Source organism: Salvia hispanica, chromosome 2 (genome assembly GCF_029641045.1).
Source record: "Salvia hispanica isolate PSC_SH4W2 chromosome 2, Shi_PSC_v1, whole genome shotgun sequence".
Classification (NCBI taxonomy): Eukaryota; Viridiplantae; Streptophyta; class Magnoliopsida; order Lamiales; family Lamiaceae; genus Salvia; species Salvia hispanica.
In genome coordinates, this window is record NC_142693.1 from 34396323 (window position 1) to 34424273 (window position 27951).

Here is a 27951-nt window from a genome sequence, read left to right on the forward strand (position 1 = left end):
AACATTTATTCGTCATATATATTAAGCCAACACTGAATTAGTTATGTTTAATCCCTTCAAGGCTTAAAGGAATTTTCAACTACTTTTGCATGCTTGTTATAAATAGACGCATTGCTATTAATTCTTATTTTTCCACTATAATTGACTTAGACATTTAACTAGACTTACAAGCTTAAATCTGCATAACCGTTATATGTATGCATCCGATTGAGAAATATTTCTACTTTTTTTATATGAGAGAAAAATGCCTCATGATCATTTAAAATGATGAGCATAGTAACACTCAAAAAATAAAAGAACCAGCCGGAGGTATCCCGACTAAGACACTATTGAAAGTAGCATCGATAAATCACATCGAATAACACACGCAAGAAAGAAGCAAGTTTCACAATAGGAGATAATCCAACCAATCCCTTGCAATGTTCAAATTTTCAACCATTTGTCTTAGTTGAAAAGAAAAATCCGAGCACCAATCATGCACCCATGTACCCATTCATCACCTAAGTAATTTTTGTTAATAAATACGTATATTAATAACAATACTAATAAAAAGCTGCTTTAATTAAAAGAGATCTCTACCTAGTTAACGACCTCTAAATTTGTAAGCTAGTAGAGAATCTGACAACTTTTTATTTAGTTGATGTACTTTTATAAAGAAATTTTAAAAATTGTTTAAAAAAAGTATTTTACAACAAAAATATAAAGATAAAATCAACAAAAGAGAGAGAGAGAGAGAGAGAGAGAGAGAGAGAGAGAGGATGTGTGTGGTGAAGCAAAAACTGAAAAGGAAAAACATCTGAAATGAAATGATCTCATCTCATCATCTCTCTCCCGCTTAATCCACTGACAAAAATCACATGTTGAAGCAGACAATTTCAGACCCACCGATATTCCCCATCCCACATGCTCATCTCAAAATTAACCTATTATTGAAAACAAGAATTTAGTTATGATAATGATAATGTTTTTGCCAGCATTGCAGTCCTGGATTTACACATGGATGTATGGACCATGCTTCCTTCCAACAACTATCCCTCATTGTGGGCTGTCTTCATTTCCTTGTTTTTTTTTTACAATTCCCTATTTCAATCATTCCCTGCATAATGCTTATCTGTTTCTTCATTCATTCAATCCTTTAAGTTTGTTCACTTCCCTCCCTTAAAGATTTGATTTTGGGAATTGGGGCTTCCTTTGTTTTCTTGATTTTTATGATTCTTGAAGATATGAATTGATATGGTGTTGATTCTTGAGAAAATAGTATCTGATTTTCCATAGACTAGGGCACTGTGTAGTGTAGGTAGGCTTTGTTGGATAAAAGGGGGAGTGTTGGAGGAAAGGGAGTAAACATGGCTGCAAAACTGCTACATTCTTTGACAGATGACAACATTGAGTTGCAGAAGCAAATAGGATGTATGAATGGCCTTTTTCAGCTGTTTGATCGCCACCATGTCCTCACTGGTGGCAGGCACAAACATGGTACCAATTCATAGCTACAAGTGTTGTAACTATGTTTCATTATCTTCTTTTGCAAGTGTCATAGAGGCTTAGTTCCTTTCCTTGTTTGCCTGTGCCATTGCAGGAATCTCAGACTACAATGCTGCTACTCCGGAAGGAGACGAGCACGGTAGATCTGCATCTACAGTAAGTCTCTTCGGCCCTTTTTGGTATGATGGAATGACAGAATGTAGGAGGGAATGGAGTGATGATTCCTTCTTTGATTTCACTCCTTTGCTTGGTATGATGGAATGAGAGAGGGATTGTCATTTCATTCTATGCTCGTTCCATTCCATCATACCAAGAAGGTCCTTATGTGTTGTAACATTAAGGGCTCTTTTGATTGGCAGAGAATGCCTAATTGTATCTAAGAATGAATCATAAGTTGATTACTATTATTCAGGCCCCAATGTAGAAATGTGGTTTCTTTGCTTCTGTCATTGCATTTTGCTATCCTATTAGCTTGCTGGTGTTTGTCTGCTCCAATAGTCATTTAACAGAAAAGATGAGGTCATTGCCATTAGTTTGGAATTCTTTTCCATAAAGAGATACTAACATTTATGGTCATGGCATTTTTAGGAGAAGATTCCAGTCAAGAATGTCCAAGAGAGGCAAAGAATCTCGAATGCATCACCCCGGGCTTCTTTGTCCTCGTTGTCACGTTCATCCTCCTCCTCGTCACTTGAATGCAGCAGAGTTACTCAGTCAGAAGCCTATGAAAGAATCATCTTCCCTGAGACCCCTTCAAGGGACCCTGCTGCTTCGTCCCCTCAGTTTAGCCGACACATTCGTGATCTGGTGAAAGACTCCATGTACAGGGACCCTGCCATCAAGAACCGAGGCTCGCCAAGGCTGCAGCATTCTGAGCTGGTGAATGATGATGTGAAAGAATCTGTTATAGCTGCTGCACCTCAACTTCAAGAAGCACCTAAGCGTCATAACGAAGGCAGACGCCTCATGAGGTCGTTATCCTATCACTCAAGAGATGAGTATCCGTCTCTGACCACTAGAGACGCCCCCCGGTTTTCCTATGACGGAAGGGAAGCAAACCGGTTCACATTGGATTCAAGGGATGTCTCCAAATCCACCCTCAAGATCAAAGACCTTCCCCGGCTTTCGCTAGATGCTAGCAAGGCTGGTCAAGTGCGGGTTTCTGTGCAGCACGATAGTGGTGTTGACTGTGATGGAAAGACTCAATCTGCACGGCCACCAAGTGTCGTTGCAAAGCTGATGGGCCTCGAGACACTGCCTCGTTCCGTTGACACCAACTCTGGTGTATCTAAGAGCTCTCAAGATAAAGACTTGATTGATAAGTCAAGGCCATTTGCGGAGGCAGAGGCAAGCAAGGTGCGGAGAGAGCCTAGCTCACCACGTTGGAGGAGTCCCGATTCTTCTATGAAGCCTCTGTCGCGGTTTCCACTTGAGCCAGCGCCATGGAAGCACAGCGAGGGGAAGAGGAGCTCTCAGAAACCACGGCCTAAAGCTACAAGAGGTGCAGCAAAGGCAGAAGCTACGTTCCCCTCTGTTTACAGTGAGATCGAGAAGCGATTGAAGGATCTCGAGTTCACACAGTCTGGAAAGGATCTCAGAGCACTCAAACAGATTTTGGAAGCAATGCAGTCTAAGAAGCTGCTGCAAACCCCAAAACAAGAGCATGAGGAAAAACAGTTGAGACCGAAACACGAGGAGCCTCTTGCTTCCACGAAGAGGGCACCAAGGCATTCCGAGCCTCCAATAGTGATCATCAAACCTGCTAAAGATCCGAGCTATAAATCCGTCCAGCGCGATTCATCCGTGAAAAACGACACGACCCTAAAGGCAACACATGTTTCAACAAGATCACAACACTCAGTGAAAGATGGCTTGGGGAAGAGCTCAGGGTCAATCAGTCCTAGATTACTACAGAAGAAACTCGATCTGGAAAAAAGAGCTCGACCGCCCACTCCCCCTGATTCAACCAAGCTAAGAAAACAACCGAGCAAGCAGCTAGGCGAGTCCAATTCCCCAGGAGGAAGACGAAGACCAAAACTGAGTGAAGTAAATGAGAATATGGTTCGTTTGAGTGCTTCAGTTCCTCGCACGAGCAGTTCATCAAGGGAAGCGTCCGAATCTATGCTAACTGACTCCTCAGTAGAGCAGGTTTGTAATGTTTATATGTATTTTCAATTGATTTTATCTGTCAATATGCTAACTTGTGTTATGATTTGCTCTAGATTCACACTGAGCACTCGAGCCCTGTATCTGTTCTTGACAACAGAATTCACACAGATGACTCACCTTCTTCACTCACATACAAAGGTATATGCCTAAAATGATATAGCAAAAGTTGTTGGGATTCTTTTCCAATTAGTGTCTTCACATTTCCATTTCTTTAAAGTAGAAAAAGAGAAGGACTCGAGCATCGCTCGAGGAAGCTCTACAGACAACAGCAATCCCAGTTGGAGGGAATATGGTTTCACAACAGAGATGAACCAAAACAAGCTCCAGAGCATCGAAAACTTAGTTCAGAAGCTGAGGCGTGTCAACTCCAGCCACGACGAGGCAGGCACGGATTACATAGCCTCACTGTGTGCTAACACTGATCCAGACCACAGATATATATCCGAGATCCTATTAGCCTCAGGGCTCCTCCTCAGAGACCTGACGGACTTCCAGTTCCATCCATCGGGCCATCCCATCAACCCGGAGCTGTTCCTGGTCCTGGAGCAGACAAAGGCAGGCAGCGTGCTCCATACCACCCCGGAGAAGAGGAAGCTCGTGTTTGACACTGTGAATGAGATTCTTGGCAGGAAACTGGCACCAGCCGATCCCTGGCTGAGACGGCTGGAGCTGACTAGGACGGCCACAAACGCGCAGAAGCTCCTCAGAGAGCTTTGCTCGGAGATTGAGAGGCTGCAAGGCGGGAAAGTGCAATGCAGCAGCAGGGGCTCGGGCGAGGACGAGGAGAGATGGAAGGGAGTGGTGTGCAGAGATGTTATGAATCATGGCTGGATGGGGTTCGATGATGAGATATCGTGCGCTGTTCTTGACATCGAGCGCTCCATATTTAAGGATTTGGTTAACGAGATTGTGATCGGAGAGGCTGCTGCTTGTGCTTCTACTACTGGTTTGAAAATCAAACCAGTAGGTAGAAGGAGACCCTTTGCCAACTAGTTTGCAGTTGCATTTGTTGTTCCAATTTGTCATTTCTTCACTTGATTTAAAATAATTTTTAGTGAGGTATCTATATATACAATAACATTAGTGTGACTTTTCACAAGTTTAGCATTAGTCATAACGAAAATGCACATCTATATATATGCTTATACTGTCACTGTTAATACTATAATTCATGTTCATATCATTGAACTAACTGCTGCCTATATACTGGAGAATATTAATTAAATAAATAAACATACAAAGTATTCTGCTATTATATGAACTGAAATAATCCTACATCACAAAATCACCCCATATAACATCTAGTTTAGAGAATGGCTGTGTTCTTTACTGTGTTTTGCTAGAAAATGTTAGATTTAGATTATTAGGATAAATATTTATCGTTTTAAATTTGAATTGGTAAAACATGTCAACAAAGGCTTCCATAGCATAGTGGTATTGCGTTCGCTTCGTAAGCGAAAGGTCGCGAGTTCGATCCTCGCTGGGAGCTTAATTTACATTATATTATACTTTTACTTTTTCTCTCTTTTTATTTTTAATATTCTTAATTTTTGTATGGGGTTTAGGATATACTTTTACTTTTTCTCTCTTTTTATTTTTAATATTCTTAATTTTTGTATGGCTTTTTCAGTATTGTTTCAATGGCTGATCCGGATGGGTCGGGGTTGATCGATCTCATGAGTATTGAAAAACTCTATAAAAGTCGACCTTTTCAGTGTCACTCACAGTGTGCGGCAGCTCCGCCCCAAACCTTCGGACTAGGGTTTACTTCAGATTGACATAATCTATATTTTCAGTTCTTGACATGCAATAATAAATTTGTACTAGTAAATTGAATTGACATGTGATGGTCCCCTTTGTTGCTTGAGTCCTACTACATTGATAAGAGAGGACCAAGCTAGTACTAAAACTGCAAATCCTTTTTTTTATTTTGCTTTATTTGTTGGTTTAGTATCATTGCTTCATCGCTCATGCATTAGCCATTATATGTGTGGGTGGTGATGTGTGATGTTACAGTCTCAATCATATCCAAGCAAACAGAATTTTCGAATTCACTTTAATTTCTTCTTTCTCTTCCATCTTATTCTTCTTCTTGGCCGCTATGCTCTTTTTAGGGTTTTTTTAGCTTGCTTTTAGGTGTGGGGTTAGTGTCACCTGAGAGATAAGAGCCCTTAAATTAATTAATCATCTTTTGTTTATCAACTGGAAATTCATGGTCAATTTGTATGCAAAATGTATGAACGGATTAATTATATACAACTAATTAATCAGGTTGGAGGTATAGATCAGCTATACCATTTATTAATTAATAATAGTAAAAATATTACCCTCTTAGCCGCATTATTCATGACACATTTCTAATTTTGAGCACATGTATTTAGAAGAATTGCAAAGTGGTGTGAGAAATATAGAGTACTATTATTTAAAGATGTTTCGAAAAGAAAACATGTTACGTTAGTGTGCAATCTTTTCTTCATCAAATATTAATATGCATATATACTATAGTCAACAAGTATGTATATGCATAAAATTAGGTTTTCGCATTCAAGATTAGGGTTTCACTTTCACATGCATCTATAGTACTTATTGGTTTAGTTCTTCTAAATTGGGGTCACAATTGATTTTACATTCATAAAATTATTTATGCAATATCCTAACTTAATTTATTTTACCTTCATTTCTTCCTCTTATTTTCAATCTAACACATTATACGGAGTACAGTACCTTTTTTAGTTAGTTTGTGTCTTTTAAGTTTTTCAGCAAACATTAACTGGGTAATGCAGTGAAAGTAATTACCAAATAATAATGGATATTATTTGCTAAGTATATACTATACCTAGCTAATGTTGAACATATTTATGCATATCACTGGGTCATCAAATACTCTCTGTCATTTCGAATTATTCATATCATTGGGTTTTGTGCGATCTTGCCAAGTGTATATTTCATAAATTATATATTAGTATTATGGAATAGTAACACAGTCCAAATTATATGCATTTAAAGCATCTGCAAATATTTTCAAATTCAACACTTTAGTATAACGTATCATGTATGCATGTGATTCTATTAGTAGCTTTTAAATTTAGCATGACTACACAGACATATTTTGCAGTCTTAGACTTAGCTAGATAGATTTCTTTTAAGGAAAATAAAATTACTAACAATTATACATTTCGGAGAAATAATTGCGGACTAACACAAACCTCAAAGGAGGATGGTAATATATTGTGTTAATAATATTTGAAAATAAAAAAGCCTTTAAAACAATTGAAAATATATACGTAGGTATTTATTTCTGTCCTAAAAGGAACTTGTAGTGTAATCACTTAAAAACTTATAATTGGTAATTCCCATATGAATATCCTCCAACTTTAGGTACTTAAAAAAGAAATATTAGTACTGAAAGACCATCTATGGGAGCATGAATTTGTTATCTACAAGATCACAATAAAGTTAAATTTCTCAAAATTATATAAAGACGTCAATTGACGTATCTCAAGTTATGCTCTGTAAATAAATCATTGCATGAAAAGTAATAAATTTACCTGCAGATTATTAATTGCCTTATCTGCACATAAGAGATAGACATACAATGCATGCCTCTATACATACATCTCCTGCTTAACAAAATTCATTCAATCAATCCGCAGTATACACATTCTATATTCCACAAAATAAAGGAAATTAATTAAGTTATGAGTATAAATCAATACAAAAGAAGCAATATAGAGTGCAATATTACTAGTTTAACAATATTACTGAATAGTAGTATGATATATGTTTCTCACAAGAATTAAAACTATAGAAACAAACTATATATAAGTAGACTCACTTACCAATGCACCAATGTGATCAGCACCTCACTTCTTCGACCAAATTAACGTTATAACATAGCTATATGTGATATGAACTAAGTCTCATTGTCTCTATCATTCTCGCTTGAATGAAGGGATGCATTCAAACTGAAAGATCTCATTGATGAATTCTGCAACTGCAAATCCCTAAACTGATCATTCTCCAAAGAAGTTGCTGCGAAGTAGGGCTGAAAATGCGCAGCAGATGGAGACATGTAAATCTGAGAGCTCGAAGCTTGAGACGACGAAGAGAGGCTGCAGTTGGAGTTGTCTTCATGATGATGACGGTTCGAGAAGCCAAACCCTAATCCCCCAAATTGAGACAATGACAAATCTGGAGGCTCCAATTGGAAGTAGTTAGGGTTTGCAAATTGAGTACTGTTTAGTGGGAAGAAGTTCTGTGCCACAAATCCACCAAAACCCTCTTGATCATCACTCCACCTCTCTCTCTCCCTGAACAGATTTGGAGAGAGAAACTCAGAAGCATAAGGCTGATGATCATGATGATTAGGCAATATTGATGGTGGCTGGTGAAATTGGAGGAAGTTTGTGGGAATGGTTGGGAGAGGAGGGAGTTTATCAATGTCTAATTTCGTCGCATCGATCAACCAATCGATGACCTTGCTAGGCTGGCTGAGGCCGAGCCGTTCTTGAAGATCATAGAGCTGTATTGCAGTAGGGACTGAGAGCCTAATCCTCCTGTCTCTCAACCCTTTCACTGTGCACACCTTGCTGTGCCTGTCCTTGCCTCCGAAGCCGGGTGCCACTCGCACGATTCTAGGGTTCTTCAAGGTTGATGACCACTGCCTTGGTGATGGGGATGAGGAGGTCATTTTGGGGAATTTGGTGTATTCTCCCTCCTCTTCCTTTCCTCCCAAATCTCTCTCTCTTGGATTCATTGTCATGTTTGCTTCACCACTTTCTGCATTCACAAAAAAATTACAATCTTTGATTGATTCTTGAATTTGATTCATGAATTGAATAGTTAAGGGAGTTTCAATTTAGGGATATGGGAAAACCCCATATATAGATAGGTCTAGGATAAGGTGTGATCAGCTGGTCCAAAACATTAACACCTTCATGATTTGTCAGAGAAATTAAAATTCCTGAATATATGAAACAAAATTGGCTAGCTAGATCAAGAAATAAGAAATGTTTTTTTTTTTACAAAAATGGAATCTTTATATAGTACTGATTTGAATGAACACAAATTAATATGTTTACTAATATGCTCACAAGAGGAAAGAATAAAATACCAACTTTGTGACTTGTAATAAACAATCTTTGTCTGCAGAAAGCTATGTCGGCTCTGGACAAGATGAATGTTATGTAAGAAAGAAGAAAAAAATGAAAAGTTGTGTATGACTATTATAATAAGAGAGGAGATCTATTTGGGTGATATATCATATAAGTAGTTGTTGAAGCATATAGTCGGCAGAATTGAATGAGCTAGCTGCAGAAATGGTAATGTAATTGTGATTATTTTGAGAGACTTTTTTTATGTTCTTCAATGCATGGGACCAATACTTCTTGCATGCTATAAAAGAAGGGTAACTACTCCTTTATTGACAACTACAAATAGCTAGCTTTATTAGCACAACAATTCAAAGGCATGCCACATGCTTCAACCCTAGAGAGAGAGAGAGAGAGAGAGAGAGAGAGGGGTAGCTTTCGTTTATGTTAATTAATGAGAAATAAATTTGTTGTTATATTGTGTGGTTCCTAGTACTTAAAAGTGTATAGGCAAGAACAAATTAATCAGATTTGAAAAATGATATACTTATATGGCAATTAGCAATTTAATAAAAACGTGTATATGGAGGTTGAATTAGGCGATAATTGAAGTAGTTATAACTTATAAATAGATGAGGGACCAATAATGTATGCAGCTTCTTTAAAGCTATTCTGCTTATTGCTGAGGACCACTCCAATATTTTGGCAACCATGTTTACATTTTTCTCCTTCTAGTAACTAAAAAACGATCTGGATCGTTGATTTTAGGATGATCTACGAATTTAGTACAAGCATTCATTAATATCGTATATTTATTCTGCAAATATAAACTCACAATATAACTACATAAACCATGCGTGGTTAATCATTTAACCAGAATATATTGAATATAATATTTGTTTATCACAAAATTAGGGTTTGGGGGATAATGAAGTATAGTATATTAATTAGGGCCATGATATTCATATAAAAATCAAAGTTATATACGGATAAATTATTTAATAAATTATTTCGTGTAGTCGATAAATTGATTAGACTGTTAGAATTAAACTAAAAATTAAGATTAAATATAAAACAAACGAATTTATATGTTATGAGTGCTGATGACAATGGAAAATCTCGTTGTTTTCATTCGATTTTAGTTCTGTACTTTCAAAGTACAATTATTTGCTTTTTAATAGTCACAATGTAATTAATATTTATCGTCTCATTATTCATATGAAACTTATTTCATTTCAGACTACTTTAATTTGTGCATGAGGGGTACCTCATATTTGGCTGCAACTGCAAATACAAAAGTAGACATTGTTCAAATTAATTTTGTAATTAACGGATCCAAGTAGACTACTTTAATTTTTGCATGAGTGGGTGAACATGTTAGAGCATCTCCAGCTGCGGATGTCCCGGCGGGCGTTGGTCCGGCGTACCCGACGTCCGCCATTACGCGGGAGGGAGGCGGACACGGGAGATCCGCGGTGTTCCTGCGACATCCGTCACGACGGCGGGCGGGAGTCCGCCATTGTGTCATGCCGACGGACATCCGATGCGATTTTATTTTTTATTTTATTTTTTTATTTTTTACAAACTATATATACGGCTCGTTGAACTTCATTTCATTCGCACCACTTGTTTTAACGAGTTTCTCTCTCTACATTCATTTCTTTTGACGACAAATGGAGCACTACGATAGTGATTCCCCCGCCACGAGCGAGTCACAAACGCATAATATTCTCTCGCCGTATATTCCCTCTCGAGTCGGGGGAAATACCGGCGGAAGTGCATCGATGTCCGGGATGATGCCCGGAATGACGACGATGATGCAGCAACCCCAAATGGCCGCAGGGATGATGCCTGAGTACTACAACTCTAGCGACAGGGAATGAGACGGGGGGCGCCACTTGTCGAAGCTTCCACTTGTTCTTTTTGTTGGTTAAGTTTTTTTTTTTTTTAAATAAAGTGGTTGCATTTTCTCCATATTCGTGTCGAAATTTTAATTCCGTACATTGTTTAGTTTGGTGAATTTGTGATTTTTTTTTTGCGGGAAGTCCGCACGGGAAGGGCGAGGGATGTCCGCCATTTTGCAGTGGGAAGTCCTTATGACGTGACAGTGTTGTGGGAGGTCCTTTGACCTAATTCAAATCACAAAAATCATTATACTAAACAATGTATTGATAGTAAATATTTTTTTCTAAAAATGTAAACTAAGAGCATCCTTAACGCGGAGGGGCGGGGCCGCAAATCGCGAGTCCCGGCCGGGGCCATGCGTTAGACGGAGGAGAGTCACGGCCCGGTTCAGGGTTATGCGCACCGGGACGGGCCGCAAACCCCCAAAATTTTTATTTATTTTTTCTTTTTTTTCTTTTTTTGCCTATTTATACCCATTTCTTCAACATTCTTCCACCAATTTCTCTATTTCTATCCTCTAAATTATTTCAATATTTTTTCAAGGACTTTTAATTTTTATTTTCTATGTCTTAATAATTTTTTTTCTAGGATTTGTAAAAAAAATTTCTAGGATTTGTAATTTTCTATTTTTAGATTGAACAATGAATTTTCTCGGTTTTAATTGTTCAACGTATTCTATTTTACTATTAAAATATGTTGTAGTTGTGAATAGTGCAAATGAATAGTTGTTGCCTGAGTTGTGGCCCGAGTTGTGGCTTGCGGGGTTAATGGAGTTGTGGCCTGGAACCCCAAATTTGGGGGAATGATGACGTGGAGGGGACTTGCGGCCCAAATCCGGGATGGGGTTAAGGATGCCCTAAATAAAGATTATTGATATAGAAGAAGGATTTTATTCAACTATTTAGATTTCGGATCCAAGTTTAAGAAACTGTGATTCTATGAGGCCAAACTGGATTTACCCCAATTGACCTCTGTTTAAAGTGGTGCATTATATGTGTAACCATCATGCTGCTATTTGATCAGAGAGAGACTGTTAGTACAAGTAAGAAATGCCTCCTAAAGCATATTCTGTCATCATCATTTTAATTTTTACATCATTCTTTTCTACAATTGTAAGAACTTTTCTATTCTTTTTGTCAAAACACCCAAACCAGTCATCCAAAACTTGTGACTTCTGGACTTGGAAAGCCAAATATTTCTACCCTTTCTCAATGTGAAATGACAGTCATGAGCATCATAATCAGTATGGAATTCTTGATCCAAAACCCATTTATACAACTGCTGCTTTCAGTATGTCAATGAACTTTTCCATTGGATCAACCAAAGAGAAGTCTTTTAATCACATTCAAACAAAAGATCTAAAATTACAAAGAAAATGCAGAACCCCCCACACAGTGTTTGATTGGGATTTTTAAAGAAATTCTAATGTGAACAAAATTTGGGACCACAAGTACAGTACTGACTTTATGAATTTTGTCTAAGAAAGAGGAAGAAAACAATAGATGCTTCGTCTAGCTGTATATAATTAACCAAGTTTAGAAACATGACTTCGAAAAAGAAAATAATTAACCAAGAACCAAGAAAGAAAGGGTTCATGTGGGACTAGTAATATATGCATGAATGGGCAGATTCAAGAATGATTAGAGAATTATCTGGAACCCCGGTTTCATTTCTTAATTTCTAAAAATCCTAAAAAGAATTAAAGAAATAATAGTAAGAGAATACAAAAATTAAAATAAAATCTAAAATACATTAAAATCGTGCTTTCGTCTTTTAAACAATCTCCGATGGTAAAAATCCATCATGCATCAAAACAGAGTGTTGCGTTCGATTCGATCCCTATCCCATTTTGCAAGTCTGGTGACTTTTTCAACTTCGTCGACTATAAGTACTGCGGTCAAGTTCTCTACTAATTTCTTTTACCTAGTATTTGATATATGAAAAATAATACACTTGTCTGTATCACCCTTTGTCATCAATTGGCCCTCACCAATCATCCACTCATCATCTTTACTATGTGTGACCATCACCTCTCACTCTCTCTCTCTTCATATTCTTTGCAGGGGAAGAAATTAATGACAATGACAAATTTTGGAGTAAGAAAACAAATCTGAACAATGCCACTACTATTAGTCTACTACTAGTTGTTGCAGTAAATTATTGCATATGCAGAAATAAAAATTCTGCAATTTGAATGATAAGTCATTATCTGCTGCAGCAGCTATTTTTTATACCCCTTTAAAATAGCCAGAAGTGAATCAGAAATAATTAGTAGCTACAGTTAATGCTTGTGCTTCCAATAATGCAAATAACATATTATTTGGAGTATAATAAATATAAGTATTCATGGAGTCCTTTTCGCTGCTTATTTAATTGCTAAATAATGCAACAAACTCCTCCCATCCCATGTCCATTTATTAGTGATATCTAAGTTCCTGAAATAGCAAAAAATTGTTTACTAATTAATACTATCACTCTCTATTTAAATTGGTATTTTTCACAGGTATCAATTCCATCAACGAAATGATTGAGACTTTTGTAATTCTAAATTGATTGAGACTTTTGAAGCTTATGGGCGAAACACGAACGTATCAATAATGGTTTCCTCTCTATTCCCATAATAACTTAAACTCCGAATCTATTAGTTGGACTGTTAGAGTAAAAATATCTTATCAACTGAACTGCATTTCATACTTTCATAGTCGATGTTTAACTGAACTGCATTTCATACTTTCATAGTCGATGTTTAAGTTATGTAATTAAAAAGGTCTTAAAATATCAAAACAGACAATACAGTTTGGGCCAAATGGGCCCAGTTTCCCTCAAATTAAATAAAATTAGAAAAGGCCCAATGTCTATTCAATGCGTTCCTGTTTGGGCCTAAAAAATTAAGAATATCATCACTCTGTTACGGAGCTCTGTTCATGAATTAAGTCTTTCATGGTGCCAATATTTGAACATAAGACCAATGTTATAAGTTTACATTAGTTAATATAGAAACTTATTGTATTTTGATGCAGGTGCCCAGTAATATTTTTTCATTAATTCTTTTCGCTGTAATTATTTGATTATCTGGATTAAACACATAATTTTTTTATTTAAACCGATTATATAACGGTTAGTATAAACTTTTACGGGAAATTTGTAAGAAAATGTTGGTGAAGGGTAATTTAGTCATTTCGGAAGCAAGAAAAATAAACATGGGACCGACGTGCTCTGTTTTTATTCAGTGTTTCTAGGGTTTTAGAAGCAGTAGTCTCCAAACCCAAGCTAAGTTGTACCCTGTTGCTCTTCGGTTGTACGTTCAAAAAATTCATCAACGATGGACAAAAGTATGCTTGGAGATTTGGACGCTCTTCCTGAGGCAGACAAGCTCCGAATGTCTTCCATGATCGACCAGCTCCAAATCCGCGACAGGTAATTTCTATGTGCGCGATTTTCGGTTTTTATGAAATGTTTCGAAAATGGACGAATTTCGAGGCATTTAATTCGATGTATGCGATCTTTCAGCATACGCTAGCTAAATTGTTAACAGCTCGTCAGGATCGAATTTTATGCGAGATTTGTAATGCGTGGTGTGAAGGGGTTTGTGTTGATTGATTTTGATTGGGCGTGTTGCAAGCTTAATGTTGATATGGAAATATTAGTTAGTTGATTTGTTGATTAATGCTTCTGGAAATTACGAGTCAAACTAAGGAAGTGTCTTGTTCAGCTGTGATGCTGTTCAATTGCGGTTATTCCATTTTGCAAACTGTAATTAACTAGATCATTTGTTCTTTTGAGTTATTTTGATTGTTGAATGGGATTCAATTACTGATTCATGGTGGTATATGCCGAGGGATCTTGTAAGGTTTGAAAACAATAATTCTCGAATGGAAATTGTCCTTAGATAATTTTGGTTTTGGTGAATTTACTCTTAACATTTGCAACTAAACTGTTCTACTGGTTTATGAATTTGGGGGGTTGATTATAATTTCTTCGAATTTATTGCATCTTTTTATGCAGCATTAATCTAAGAAATGCAAAGTTTTGCTCTAGATGGGTGCTAATGTATTAGCTGTATAAGTTTTTACTCTAATTGGAATGGGAAAGGTAATAAGCTTATATGGTTGGATGGGTGAGAGTTGTCAAGTGTGAAAGTCTTATTTGACCTGTCAAACATATTACTCCATAACCATTTCAACGAGTATCGTAAAATCCATTTGTAATCCCCATTTCACCATGGTATTATGCCTGACGTCCCTTATTTGTCCTGGATTTGATGTTATAAGAAGCCCATTTTATTTCTATTCCATAATAGAGATATATAACTTGTTTAAAGAAGCTGCTTTAGGGAACAGGGCATCCAATTTTTTCAATCTCATTCAGTTAGATGTAGGAAGCACTTATCCACATACTCCTCCAAAGATCTAGGTTTAAAATAACTTTTTATTTGATTCCTGTCATTATTTCAACCTGGGCATTCGACATTTTTATGGTTTTTTAACAGTTCATGAAGTAGGAGATGTTTGGGTGTTGCTCTTGTTCTTTGTAGAACTCAACTCTGAAAGAAATGGCAAGTTTTTTTTAGGAATCATGCTAAAATGACTAGGAAAATCATAATGGTCTTGCAGATTTTCTTGGTGAGTGATAGCATGTTGTAAGATATATCAGTCGATGTTAATGCTTTAAATGTACTGTGAACAGTGTCCTTATATCTTGATGATTTGTGCTAATCTATTACTAAAGATACTAACTGAATGTTACAATGATACTCCTCCCTACCAGCTTAAGCTTTTAGATTAGGTGTTCACTTAAATGATGTCATGACTAGATCACACAAAAGGTTTATGCCTAAATCTCATCTCTCAACCAGTGTCCAGTCATATATTGGAACACTTTCACGTGCAAGGGTTTGACAAACTTCAAATGTTAGGTGTCCCCTAAGATTTAACTCGGTTTAGCAACCCAATTTAAACTCTTCTTAGCACAACTGGAGCTGCTAGTTGGTTAGAAGAGCATGTTTGTACTGAATAATCGGGTTATTTATGGATCAATATGCGATAATAACTCTTCTTTGTAATTCCTCATGCAGTTTAAGGATGTATAATACACTGGTGGAGAGATGTTTCACCGACTGTGTAGACACATTCCGGCGCAAAACTCTTGATAAGCAAGAAGAGACTTGTGTTCGCAGATGTGCAGAGAAGTTCTTGAAGCACTCTATGCGCGTCGGCATGAGATTTGCAGAGCTGAACCAAGGTGCTGCCACACAAGACTAAGATGGCCCTCGCAGCCCATTTCCTCTGAAGTCGAGAGGATTCCCTTTTAGTTTTTGAAGATTTGTTTTTTTGTTAGGACTTGCTACTGTTGCTACTTTGTTTGGACGCAATAACATAAGGTCTCATTTCCCTTAATGAGGCTGTCACACACTCCCGCGGCATATTCTTTTCAAGTTTGGTTATGTCAAATATTCTTATAGTACTATAAAATTATCTTTTGGTTTTTGGCATCATTTTTTTTTTGAGTTACAATTGACACCACTCAGTTTCACGATTATTTGATAACTCGAACTATCAATCCATGAGTTGGAGAGCAGTTTTTCGGTATTTAGTTTATCATAGTATATTACATATTGAAGCATCGTTGTTACTCCCTCCGTCCCCGATTAAGAGTTACATTTTTTCATTTCGGTTCGTCTCCAATTAATAGTCACACTTCATTTTTACCATAAATGGTAAGTAGGTCCCACATTCCACTAACTCACTTCACACACATTTTATTATAAAATCAATATAAAAAAGTGGGTTCCACATTCTACTCACTTTTTCAACCAATTTTTCTTTACATTTCTTAAAATTCGTGCCCGGTCAAAATGTGACTCCTAATGGGGGACGGAGGGAGTAATTTTTAGGTATTAATTGCTCATTCACATTTTTACGGGAGTGAAAATAAATAACCAAACCAACTTAATGTACTCGTGCAAATTTTATATCCACCATTTAATTTGAATAAATCATTACAAATTATCGTATAGTTAAATATAAATTTATTTGCTATATAAAAAAATCCATCAGTTTTTACGAAAACACATACATATCACATTTTCAAATAGTTTTCGGTAAAATTATTAGTTTGAAAATGAACTATACTTTATATAAAATGAAACTGAGTTACAATTAAAATACTTGTAATCATTATTGCTGATAATAGCAGTAGTAATAATTAAGTTGTACTCCTATATACTATCATAGATCCTTATTAATCCGTTCTGAACTAAAAAAACTATTTTCCCGAAACTACCCCAACACCACTCGCAGCAGCACGCTCATTTCAAGAAATAAGATAAATCTCTCTTGTCTCTTCATACACAAAAATACAAAAACCCTAGCCCCTAATTAAACTCACTCGTCTTTCCGCTCAAGAAGAAGAAAAAGAAGATTTAATGGCGGATAAAGCGATTTCTCTGGACAGTATCAAGGCCTTTTGGAACTCCCAGGTTCACAATCCTGATAAATGGGATCACAACGTGGTAAGTTTACTACAATTTCTTCTGTTTCTCAGTAAATTGTTCATCCTTTTTTATTATTATTATTATTATTTTCTAAAAAATGAATCTTTAACGCTGTTGGGGGTTTACTTTCATTCACTATAGATTTCTTTTGTTAAATTCTTTTATTTTTTGCGATGTTGTTCCTTCGGTTTACGTTAGCTAGAGAAATAGAGTGAATTGCTGAATTTTATTCTTTCAATTTAGTATATGTCGATCAGGATTCAAGATTCATTTTCTTGTTTAAGAAATTTTGTAAAGTGTGAATTTGACATTTCAATGATTCTGTTCGTGATGTGAGCTTGATCTCTGTGTTTCCCCAATTGATATTGGATTTAGCAATACGTGCCGAGAGTAGATTTGAGATGTCATCTCATTAGCTGGCTGGCTTTTGGGGGAGTTGCAGTTAGAAATACAATCTGGATTTTGAATAAAGCATCTTAGTCTTTACTCTATTTAGATGAATGAATCATGTAGTTTTAGAGTTTGGAAATGATGGGAAGATATAATTTTCTGTGGATATAGTGTGAGTTTTCTTAGAATGTTGAGAAGGTTTCATTTTCTGTGGTATGAGTTTTAGAGTCTGAGAATAATGAGAATATATTGTTTTCTGTGATTAGAGTATTTTGATTATCCTGTGAATATGCGAATGTGGGAGGTCAAGTGAATCTGTCTATGGCATTTTATGGTTAGCAAGTTGATATTGCTCTTCTTCAAGTCCTTGCCTTTCTGTTGCTTAGTTCATTGGTTGCAGAACTTCTTGCTGGTTTGAATTGTTAGTCTTTTTATATTTGGGCAATGCTGTTTCATTCTTATGCTTTTGTGTTACAAATTGCAGAAATTACTTCGTGCAGCAGGCATTTTTGCTGGATCCATTGTGTTGATGCGCCAGTATGGTGATATGATGGGCATTTGAGAGATTTTGCAAGGAGTTTGAGCTTCTTGTTGATAGGATGGATTAGTTGGATGCTTGTTTGCTTTATCCTTACGTGCCCCCTCTATTTACGATCTTTGAGTTAATCGTCTGAATTCATGGAATGAGTATTTCATCTCTAACATTTAGATCGCAGTGATAGAATTGGGGTTTTGTTTAGATAGTTGGCATTTTTTGTTATATAACGAGTCATATATTATGATGAACTCTTTGGTGACTAATGAGTTGATATTCTGGTACGAACTATCCTGGGCAAATTTATTAATTTGTTGGTGTTTATAGTAGCGTATCTAGTTTTGAATTTTTATCTTTTTGTAAATATTGGTCTTTATAAATTACTATATCGTTCCAATATAAACACCAATAAAACAACAAACCATTTAGTATGTGTTAGTTGGTGTAATAGTAATTTTTTGTTGACTTTTGGTTAATTTCATAATTTTTGAAATTGGAATATAAAATTATAATCTTTCAATTTTTTGTTATTGTCTCTTAAACAAGTTTCACATCAATTTTGATTATAAATTTATAGTCATTGCAGGATAATTTTAAAAAATTGAAAACTTATGATTTTATATTCCAATTTTTAAAATTATGAAATTAACTAGAGATAAATGAAAATTGTAATATAAACTATAGTACTACTCATTATAATAATTAAAAAAAAAGTAGTAAGTGTCAAAATGCGTTATATAGACACAGCCATGCAGTATGAGTATGTTGAAAGTGGGGTGCATGCTCAAAAGTCAAAACAGGAGTAGTCGATTTCAAAATTTATGACTGCAGAATTATGAACAAAAAATTAATTATTAAATAAGTATTCATCTTTATACATTGACGGCGTAAAAGAAGAATCTTAGTCATTCACTGTATAAATTGATAGATATGGCAGTGGCCACACGACCCTCACAAAAATCAAACACTGCAGAATCAAACACTCGACAGTCAATCAGAGCCGTTGAAACCCAGAATGACACTCCCATCTTCGGTGGATTATCGAATATTCGAATCGCCACGTTTAATTCCTCCTTGCCTTCAACCACAATTTATATAGTAGGAGTAGTAATTATTAAGTTCAAGTCTGTGGTGTTTGAAGAAGAGACTGTTCACTCCAATGGCTTCACCCCGTGAGTTGTATCTTCTCAACATTCTCTTTTTCTGTTTATCTCATCAACCTCTTTGTCATTTGTGTTCTACGAGATTTTACAGATTTGCTGCTTCTTTGGTTTTTCAGAATTATCTAAAAAGATCCGATTTTTACTTCATTTTTTTTGTTTTTGTTATGAAATGGTGTGGATAATGTAATGTGGTGGTTTTTTTGAGCATGTTTCATGTGCATATGTTGCTGTTATATAGCAAATGGCTGTAAACTGAAAACATTTATTGCATGTTACTCTCTTAGCATAGATGTAAGGATATACTGTATGAAGTAAATTCCCTCTGATTTTACCAATGAGATGGAGAGAAGGAATTAGTGAGCTTTAAATACTCATATATTATACTCCATATAGCATGAGGGGTTTCTAGCTACTTCCTTTTTTTTTTTTTCTAGAAAAGAGAGTTGGGCTTTTGTTTAAGCCAGGTACTGATTGCTGTTTATAATTGTGAATGAGGTATGAGGTTTTTCCCATAAAAAATCACATTACATGTAATAATTTGCTAATTCACATAAGATTGTTTTGGACTCCATGTTTTTAATGCTTAAATGTGAGGAGTATCAGTTTTGCCTATACTTTGCAGGCCTTGTTTCTTTTGTTTTCCTGCTACTTATTGTTGGGTGCTCTGCTAGAGCTCCTTACCCGCTCCCGATCAGGAGAAGTGATGGAAAAAAGCAGCCATTACAAACGTTTCGTGCATATAACGTTGCACATCGTGGCTCCAGTGGAGTAATTCCTGAAGAAACCACTGCCGCCTACATCGTATGCTTTTCAGTGATTATGTTTCAAACTTTCAATAGTTCTTATTGCTTGTTGGAATATAATGTGTTTCTTAAAATATTAGTGAATGTGGATTGTTTGATAAACTTTGCAGAGAGCTATTGAAGACGGTGCTGATTTCATAGAGGCGGATATCTTAGCCTCAAAAGATGGTGTTCTTATATGCTTCCATGACGTGATCCTCGATAACACGACTGATGTAGCTAAGCACAGAGAGTTCGCCAGACGGAAAAGGACCTATGAGGTTGAAGGGACCAATATGACAGGCTTTTTTCCAGGTGAATGAAAATAGTGATGATATTCGTCTACATGTTTTTGTATCACCTCTCTTTAATTTTCTGACTGTCTATATCGATGATAACCCAGTTGATTTCACTCTAAGAGAGTTAAAGACGTTGCGAGTGAATCAGAGATATGAGTTCCGTGATCCTCAGTACAACGGTTCGTGCTTGACATTCATGATTAGCTTCTTTTATTTAGCCAAAAACTTCTATCACAATGTTCACTGATACATTACTAATGAAGGATTGTTTTCTTTGAATGTGATATCTGATCAAGCCTCAATTTTCTTTTATAATGTAGGAATGTTTTCTATCATCACTTTTGAAGAATATATTCAAATTGCTCTGAATGCACCCAGGGTTGTTGGAATATATCCGGAGATAAAGAGTCCAGTTTTCGTCAATCAACATGTGAGCTACCTTCCCAATTTTCAAAAATATTTCATCATCAAATATTTTTTGATGAGAATGGCTCCACCATATATCAATAGGTGAAATGGCCAGGTGGTAAGAAGTTTGAGGATGTTTTTGTTGAGATGCTCATAAAGCATGGATACAAAGGCACTTATCTGTCCAAGCAGTGGATGAAACAACCGGCCTTTATTCAGTCGTTTGCTCCCACCTCGCTCACCTATCTATCGAAACTGACTGACCTGCCCAAGATATTTCTTATTGATGACACGACAGTGACAACTCAAGACACAAATCAGGTCTGTACTTTCAGTATACCAAGGCTTTCAGTAATGTTTACTAATTGCTGCTAGATTGCAGTCATACTGGGAGATCACTTCGGATAAATATCTCGAGTATATCAGTGAATATGTTGTGGGAATCGGGCCCTGGAAGAATACCATTATCCCTGGAAAAAGTTACTTGCAAACTCCAACCGATCTTGTAGCCAGAGCTCATGCTCATAAACTCCAGGTAGCCATGTTTTTTTTTTTTTTACTTTTCAACGAAAGAAATGTGATCTCTTAAGTTAGATGATGTTGGCCCCATAATTTGCTTTAACTTTGTTGCTGTACTGTTGATCAGGTACATCCATACACTTTCTGGAATGAGAATCTGTATCTGCGCTTCAACTTCAGCCAAGACCCGTATAAAGAATACGCATTCTGGATAAACGAGGTTGGTGTTGACGGACTCTTTACAGACTTCCCAGAGAGCCTCCATCATTACCAGCAGTGGACAAGTCCCTCTTAGTAGGAGAAGAGGATGCATATAGCCTGCTCGATAAAATCGTAGCTATGATCTACAGCTTTAAACTCCCACAGACCATAGTGTATCATTCTTCGTAGTTTAATCTGTTCTAGTTTTTGACAGAATGAACTGCTTCTCTGATTCCTTCAGAAACTTATGAAGCAGAATTTGTAATTGCCAGATAAAAATTTCTCTCCTGGAGACAAGACATTGTATGTATGTGTATGTGTAATGATTTGACATTGCCCTATTGAATTTTCATCACTTTGGCATACCTATCTTTTACTCTTTGATGTTTTTCATTCAGATGGTATTCTAAATATACACTAATAGGCTTGAACAATATACTAGTGAAGTAGCATAAAATTTGGACTATCCATTTCTGTTTCAAGTTTGTGGACCTTAAAGATGTTCACTATATGATATTCAAACTTAAAACTCAATAATAAATTAAAGTTTGAGCTCAACATCCCTAAATTGAATCCAAACTTGACATGAGCTTATCCAAAGTTGGCATGAACAGCTCAAAGATGAACTGATATAAAATGAGCAAGCTGCTAAAGCTAAATTAAAATTTCTACAAAATGTGAAGATCATTCCCAAACAGAACTTGCTGCTCAAAAAACAATATTAGCATTATATTACAATAATTCCTAACCAGATAGTTGGATTCCTAAACAAGACCTCAGGCTTAATAAACAAAATAAACAGAGGCAGACAGTTCATCAATTAAGCAGATTATCCATTATGCAACTAGTTAGATACTTTGATCTTTGTCATTTCTTCAATCAGATACTTGGATTCAGCTGCATAATCAATTGGGGCAACAGCTCTGACGGTTATCCTCTGCCTCTTCTCATTGTTGTACTCATTTTGAGCAACGCTGACACGGAAAAGGTGAGGAACCCATGTTGCCTCCTTCAGTTTCTTCTGATAAGTAGCCTCTCCATCCTGAAACCATATGCATCAACAAACAAAGTTATCAGACGTTATTACTGCAATCAAGCACAGATATGAATGGTTTTTATAAATGGATGGGATGCTAACATGAAGTTTTATCTCATTCAGCTCATCAGCTGTGCATCCAATCATTTTCTCCGCTTGCTCATTGAAAACTGAAACAAACGCTTCACCACTTGCATCAGAAACCTTCAATGCCATTATGTATCTGCAACAAGCAACGAATTGATTGTGTTAACAAATTTGGCAGGTGGACTGGTAACATGATGAAATGAATTCAACATGCATACCTTAAACTGCAGCCATCTTCATTTTTCTGGCACCCTTCACACCAGTAGCCAGATCCCACAGCTTCAGTAACCTTCTTGGAGCAGGTCTTGCAAGCACGGTACCACATTGCTTGATCAGGTTTGATGGTGCTAACGTATGCTTTGATGGAGAAGTATACGGGCTATAAAGAAGAAACAAATAAACCATGTTAGGGTGATAAGCTATAATTGATATGATCAATCGAGGTCCAACATATTTAAATATCAGAGATGCTAGATAAATACCTTGTCCTCTCCCAAGGAAAGGTTACTGGTGATATGAGATAAGGTAACTCTGTCAGTGTACATGGAGCGAGCTCCATTTCTGTTGGACGGGCTTGAGTCATTACCAATAGCAGCCAAAGAAGTGTCTTTGCCTTCAGAATCATACCTGTACACCAAAAGATCACAAAGGTTTAGATATGCTGACTTGTGATACAGAAGAAAGTTTTTAGATTGATACATTACTCTTCCTTACCAAGATCTCAGCTTTTTGGCTTCTGGTGTGTCAGGGTCAACTAATATAATACTTTTACTCAGTGCTGATAATGATACACCTGAATAATAAAACAGAGGCTGATCATGAGATTGCTTTATTAACATAGTAATAATGAAATAAGTGTGATCATTAATTCCAATACCTTGAAATTCACCAACTTTGAGAGATTTTATAGCAACTACAGGAGATTTATCAGCCATATCAAGAAGTTCTTGCCCAACACTCGTGGCAAGATCATTCCATAGAGACACCACCACAGTTTTCTTCCTGGAATCAAAATTACACGGTACCATTAGTTTAAATATACATACAATTACATTATTAAACTGCATAAACACGAATACACGATCAATATCATGGAGTAAGCACTTACGTCTCATCTGCAATAACTATATCACGCTTTGGGATAGTTTCATTGTTGCTCTTCCTTCTAATGCTCATTGTAGGAGACACGCTCTGAACCACGCCAATAACATCTGCAACAGCCAACAGATAAAAACATACATTAGAATGCTTAACATTAGATCAACAAGCAGTCAGTAGATTTAATGTGGCCACTTACCAACAAGTTCCCTTCCATTGACAAATGGACCCAACTCATCAATTGGGGTGAAACTGAATTTTGTTTCAGGAATAAAGGTTGCCTCATTGCTGGCTTCTTCCACTTCTGAATTTTCATTCAAGGTCATCTCATAATCATTTTGCACAGTTTTGAATTGCTTGTTTGCTACTTTCAAGGTTCCCTTTGATATGTAGTAAACCTTCCCCATCTGAAACTTGTCAAAGAATTTCTTCGCAGCATCATTAAACATGGTTGCTTGTATTTGAGTACCCTGAAAATTTGTATCAGACCCGGTTACTACAGCATCAACACAATTAACATCTTAACCTTTAGAGTAATCTAATCCTTTACTTACATCTTCATCCGTCAACTCTACATTAAATACACAGCCTTCTCCTCTAGCATTCCTGTAAGTCCGCATGTTTCCCTTGCTCGTGACCCGGACTTTAATTGTCCAGTTTCCTTGATAAGGATTCAAAGAAACAAGTGGATGGACTCGCCGTGTCATCGCCATTCGGGCAGCTGGTGCCGCACTGCCATTAATCACATTCTACTCATAAGATACAAATCCCCTTAAAGATATTCCATATACTTGTAAATTAACAAACAAAACCAAAACAAATAAAACATATCTTACTTTCCATGCTGGTCATGAACAATTTGAGCAGCAGATTTAGTCACAACTTCTTGTTTTGGCTTCAACACTATAGCAGGAGACTCAGTTTTCACATCAGCATCCATTTCCTGGTTCTGTTTCAAAGAATTCACACCATCCTCAACCTTAACCTCAGCCTTATACTCGGCCTCAAGCGCAGACGACACAACATCACACTTGGACACAATCAAGAACCTATAACAAAGTACACGCAATTTTACATCAACTTCACACAACAAAGAGAACGGAAACTAAGCAAATCACAGCAACAAGCAAAGAAATTTTACTTTTCATTCTTGGTTGGGATGTCATTGAGAGTGTAGTCAAGCACGCGAATAAGCCCCAAATTCTGGATGTTCCCAGATGTGACTTCAGACGCTAGAGTCGACTGCAACAGAGCCCTCACCTTCATTTTGCCATCACTCGCCATGAACCTACAACAATTCCATACCATATGAATCAGATCCAAAAAGTAAATCATTTCTAATTTTAACCTAATTACTGAATCAGATCTAAGCAATAAAATCAAAGGGTTAATTCTAGTAATTTCTAGAAATCGAAAATCTTCACCACAATAACACACACGAGATCCAGTTATCTACTTGACATAAACAACATTTGACAAAATATGAGATCAAATCAAGGGTTACCCATACTCGTACACTTCTCGCATAACTCATAGTACATAAAAAGATAAAATCAAAGCTAAATACATACATGTACTTGTTGCCCGTGGGCTTGAGATCGACGACTTGTACAATTATTTCCGGCAAATCGGAAGAAGAATCCGGGCATGGGTTTGCTAGAATAACAGAAATAGCATCTGGGGTTACAGTTTTAGCCATCTTCTCCTCACTCTCACTATACCTTACAGTCAAAGAATATAGGCGGCGATGAAGCAGATAACAGATGGTGCTGTAGCTGGATAAAAAGGGTGCGAATGTGACTGAGGCGTGAGAGAATGAAGGGAAACAAGCACTGTAAATGAGGGTTTTGTAACTCGAAAACGGGCGCGCAATTTCTTTGCCAGGTGAAGCGGGAATTGAAAATTGGAATTTGTTTCGATTTTGGCGCCATATCAATTCGTAGTGCAAGATGCGTCGTCGTTTTGTCCTGAATGGCGCCAATTAATTTTGATTGATTTCGTTTGGTGCCAAAATATTTTCTAATACTCATAATTAATGGCAATAATATAAACTGCTGTATTACTCTTTCAAATACAAGTTGCTCGACTGTGTTGGTGGTACAACTTTGTGCAAGTTAATTTATTTGTAATTGCAATATATTGAGTTGGATGTAAGTCTATTACCCTCCCGTCTCATATAAATGAATAATTTTTTTTCCGTTACATAAAAATAAATGTATTTTTGGTAACTTCGTTCAATTTCCCTTTAATGAGGTGGGCACATTTCTACAGTGATAATACTCCATTTTTTTTCTTATCTCTCTTATTTTATTAAGTGTGCATTAAAATTCGTACGGTCTCAAAAGTTTTTATTTTTATGTTGGAGGGAATATAATTTTACTTTTACACTTAGCGATGGGGGATGTGATCAAATGAAAATCATATATTTAATACAAACTCAACTTTAATCTTAGCCACTAATTATATTATGTGGTTAATATGGTGTTCAATTCCTATGTCAACAAGAGCATATATTTTGTCAACGGATGGTGATTTTGTAACTTAATTTGATAAACGGTTTATGCGTTCCTAATTTATCTCCCACTTTCTAAACTGCAGATATTCACATCTTCAATGACGATCTTCACCATTGTAATTGACGTCTCCTATTCTCAACAATTAAATTTTTCCAGTCAAAAAACCTAGCTAATTCAGATCATGTGCTGATTCGTCGAAAAAATTGCATGAATTTTGCGTTGACACTGCGTCGTTGATTCCTTGTTGATGTTGAATTTTGTGTTGAAATGGCGTTGAAAATCTTTGTTGATGTTGAATTTCGTGTTGAATCCTTGACACTTTGTTGAGCTTTGTTGATGTTGAATTTCGTGCTAAATTGCGTTGACACTTTGTTGAAATGGCGTTGAAGCTTCGTTGATGTTGAATTTCGTGCCGAATCGTTGATTCTTTTGTTCTGCTGTAGTTTTTTTTTTTTATGAAATCGTGTTGGCTCTTTTGTTCTATTGCTGTTGAATTTTGTGTTGAAATCGTGTTGATTCTATGCTGATTCTAAAAACGTAAATAGTGGAATGAGAGAGAACGATGAAATCAGAATTACATAATTATTCGATAATTAAATGATTCATCATATCATGAAAGTGTCTATTATACCCTTTGTTGACATATTTATAGAAATTATTGATATTTTCAAATGAAAACATTATAATCTTTGAAAATAACAACTCTTTCCTTTTTAGTATGTTCCTTAAAAATAGCAACTTTTGAACTTTCCATCTTAGGAAATTTTTACACCCTTAATAAAGTGGACCTCATCACCCACTAATATTAATTTCATTACTTTTTTCTCTCCCTCTCTCTTACTTTACCTCTCCATCTCTCTTTCTTTACCAATTTTTCTCTCCCTCTCTCTTACTTTACCAAATTGTGCATTAAAACTCGTCCCATTTCAAACCTCCCTATTTTTTAAAAACGGAGATAGTAAGAGCATCCGCAGCGGTGCTCAACCCGCTGCTCGTCCATCCGTACCGCTGAGCACCAAGCCGTCCGTCCGCCGATGGAGCTTGTCCGTCCGTGCCAGCGGCACGGCGCTGCTCTTAGCTAAGAGCACGTCCGTGCCGCTGAGCACAATTACGTGGCAGCTTCTGATTGGCCAACGGCATAGCCGTTGGCAATTTCGGTTTTTTATTTTTTATTTTTTTAAAAATTTGAAATTTATTATAAAAAATGTTTTTAAATAGAAAAAAATATTTTCCCACTTCCCAAAAAAATATATCCGTTTTCTACCCACTTTTAATTTATTTTTCAATTTTTTTTTCCAAAATTCACATTTTCATCTATAAATACCCCCACTCCAACACAAAAAAATTCAAATTATCTATACTATCATCATCTACATTCTCTCATCTTTTTTCCTCATACTCTATCATCTAAATTCCCACCACACTACACAATATCCGGCTCCGGCGATCACCCCTCCGGCAATCGCGGTTGGAACCACGATTGGTTCGACTCCGAGGCGGATATAGTCCGGAAACCCAATTTATGGCCCCTCCTCAAACCCAAGGTTCGCAAGCTCCGGGTGGCTACCGTCCTTACCCGGTGCACGACCTAAACGCCCCCGGGTTCGGGTGGGCACCCGAACCCGGATCGGGAGGGAGCAACAGCTCTACTCCTACTCCTACTTCTGGTCCTACTCCTCCTGTTCGTGGCACCCGCACCCCATACACTCCGGGTGAGATGATGGCGATGTTCAAAGCCTACTTGGCAGTCTCCGAAGATCCGGACGTCGGCACGA

General features: G+C 36.7%; 5 protein-coding genes, 1 non-coding gene and 1 pseudogene across 10 annotated transcripts; 5 read left to right on the forward strand and 2 right to left on the reverse strand.

The window, feature by feature from the left end:
• The first annotated feature begins 740 nt into the window (after window positions 1-740).
• Window positions 741-4793, forward strand: LOC125200840 (protein LONGIFOLIA 1-like). 2 transcript variants are annotated; one of them, XM_048098635.2, is made up of 5 exons: window positions 741-1476; window positions 1580-1641; window positions 2074-3633; window positions 3708-3792; window positions 3872-4793. In XM_048098635.2, exons 1-5 carry the CDS (start codon window positions 1347-1349, stop codon window positions 4645-4647), a joined length of 2613 nt encoding a protein of 870 aa, XP_047954592.2. In that variant the 5' UTR covers window positions 741-1346; the 3' UTR covers window positions 4648-4793. The 2 variants fall into 2 exon arrangements, with proteins under 2 accessions (XP_047954592.2, XP_047954593.2); XM_048098636.2 differs by having other exon boundaries at window positions 3875-4793.
• A 278-nt stretch (window positions 4794-5071) lies between these two features.
• Window positions 5072-5143, forward strand: TRNAT-CGU (transfer RNA threonine (anticodon CGU)). Its single transcript has one exon. It is a non-coding gene; the product is annotated as a tRNA-Thr (tRNA).
• A 1855-nt stretch (window positions 5144-6998) lies between these two features.
• Window positions 6999-8950, reverse strand: LOC125202380 (uncharacterized). 3 transcript variants are annotated; one of them, XR_016135366.1, is made up of 3 exons: window positions 8772-8950; window positions 7494-8433; window positions 6999-7274 (listed from the first exon to the last, which is right to left on the reverse strand). XR_016135366.1 is itself a non-coding variant. In XM_048100768.2 (2 exons), exon 2 carries the CDS (start codon window positions 8414-8416, stop codon window positions 7568-7570), a length of 849 nt encoding a protein of 282 aa, XP_047956725.1. In that variant the 5' UTR covers window positions 8417-8433; window positions 8768-8950; the 3' UTR covers window positions 7286-7567. The 3 variants fall into 3 exon arrangements, 2 of the variants coding, with proteins under 2 accessions (XP_047956725.1, XP_088920571.1); XM_048100768.2 differs by lacking the exon at window positions 6999-7274 and having other exon boundaries at window positions 7286-8433; window positions 8768-8950; XM_089064445.1 differs by lacking the exon at window positions 6999-7274 and having other exon boundaries at window positions 7287-8433.
• Window positions 8951-13888: 4938 nt separating this feature from the next.
• On the forward strand, window positions 13889-16143 carry LOC125212220 (mitochondrial import inner membrane translocase subunit Tim9-like). Its single transcript, XM_048112325.2, has 2 exons — window positions 13889-14066; window positions 15724-16143. Exons 1-2 carry the CDS (start codon window positions 13972-13974, stop codon window positions 15908-15910), a joined length of 282 nt encoding a protein of 93 aa, XP_047968282.1. The 5' UTR covers window positions 13889-13971; the 3' UTR covers window positions 15911-16143.
• A 784-nt stretch (window positions 16144-16927) lies between these two features.
• Window positions 16928-18355, forward strand: LOC148932249 (mitochondrial import receptor subunit TOM5 homolog). Its single transcript, XM_089064352.1, has 2 exons — window positions 16928-17160; window positions 18017-18355. The coding sequence occupies exons 1-2, from the start codon at window positions 17074-17076 to the stop codon at window positions 18092-18094; spliced, it is 165 nt and encodes a 54-aa protein (XP_088920478.1). The 5' UTR covers window positions 16928-17073; the 3' UTR covers window positions 18095-18355.
• A 722-nt stretch (window positions 18356-19077) lies between these two features.
• On the forward strand, window positions 19078-21802 carry LOC125213668 (glycerophosphodiester phosphodiesterase GDPD6-like; annotated as a pseudogene). Its single transcript, XR_016135160.1, has 8 exons — window positions 19078-19239; window positions 19853-20031; window positions 20144-20327; window positions 20416-20490; window positions 20632-20741; window positions 20822-21040; window positions 21102-21254; window positions 21366-21802. The product of XR_016135160.1 is annotated as a glycerophosphodiester phosphodiesterase GDPD6-like (transcript).
• A 286-nt stretch (window positions 21803-22088) lies between these two features.
• On the reverse strand, window positions 22089-25479 carry LOC125213302 (replication protein A 70 kDa DNA-binding subunit B-like). The gene is made up of 12 exons (XM_048113768.2): window positions 25232-25479; window positions 24802-24948; window positions 24497-24709; window positions 24215-24392; window positions 23860-24130; window positions 23671-23773; window positions 23440-23564; window positions 23277-23355; window positions 23045-23189; window positions 22781-22941; window positions 22578-22698; window positions 22089-22481 (listed from the first exon to the last, which is right to left on the reverse strand). The coding sequence occupies exons 1-12, from the start codon at window positions 25357-25359 to the stop codon at window positions 22284-22286; spliced, it is 1869 nt and encodes a 622-aa protein (XP_047969725.2). The 5' UTR covers window positions 25360-25479; the 3' UTR covers window positions 22089-22283.
• Window positions 25480-27951: the final 2472 nt, after the last annotated feature.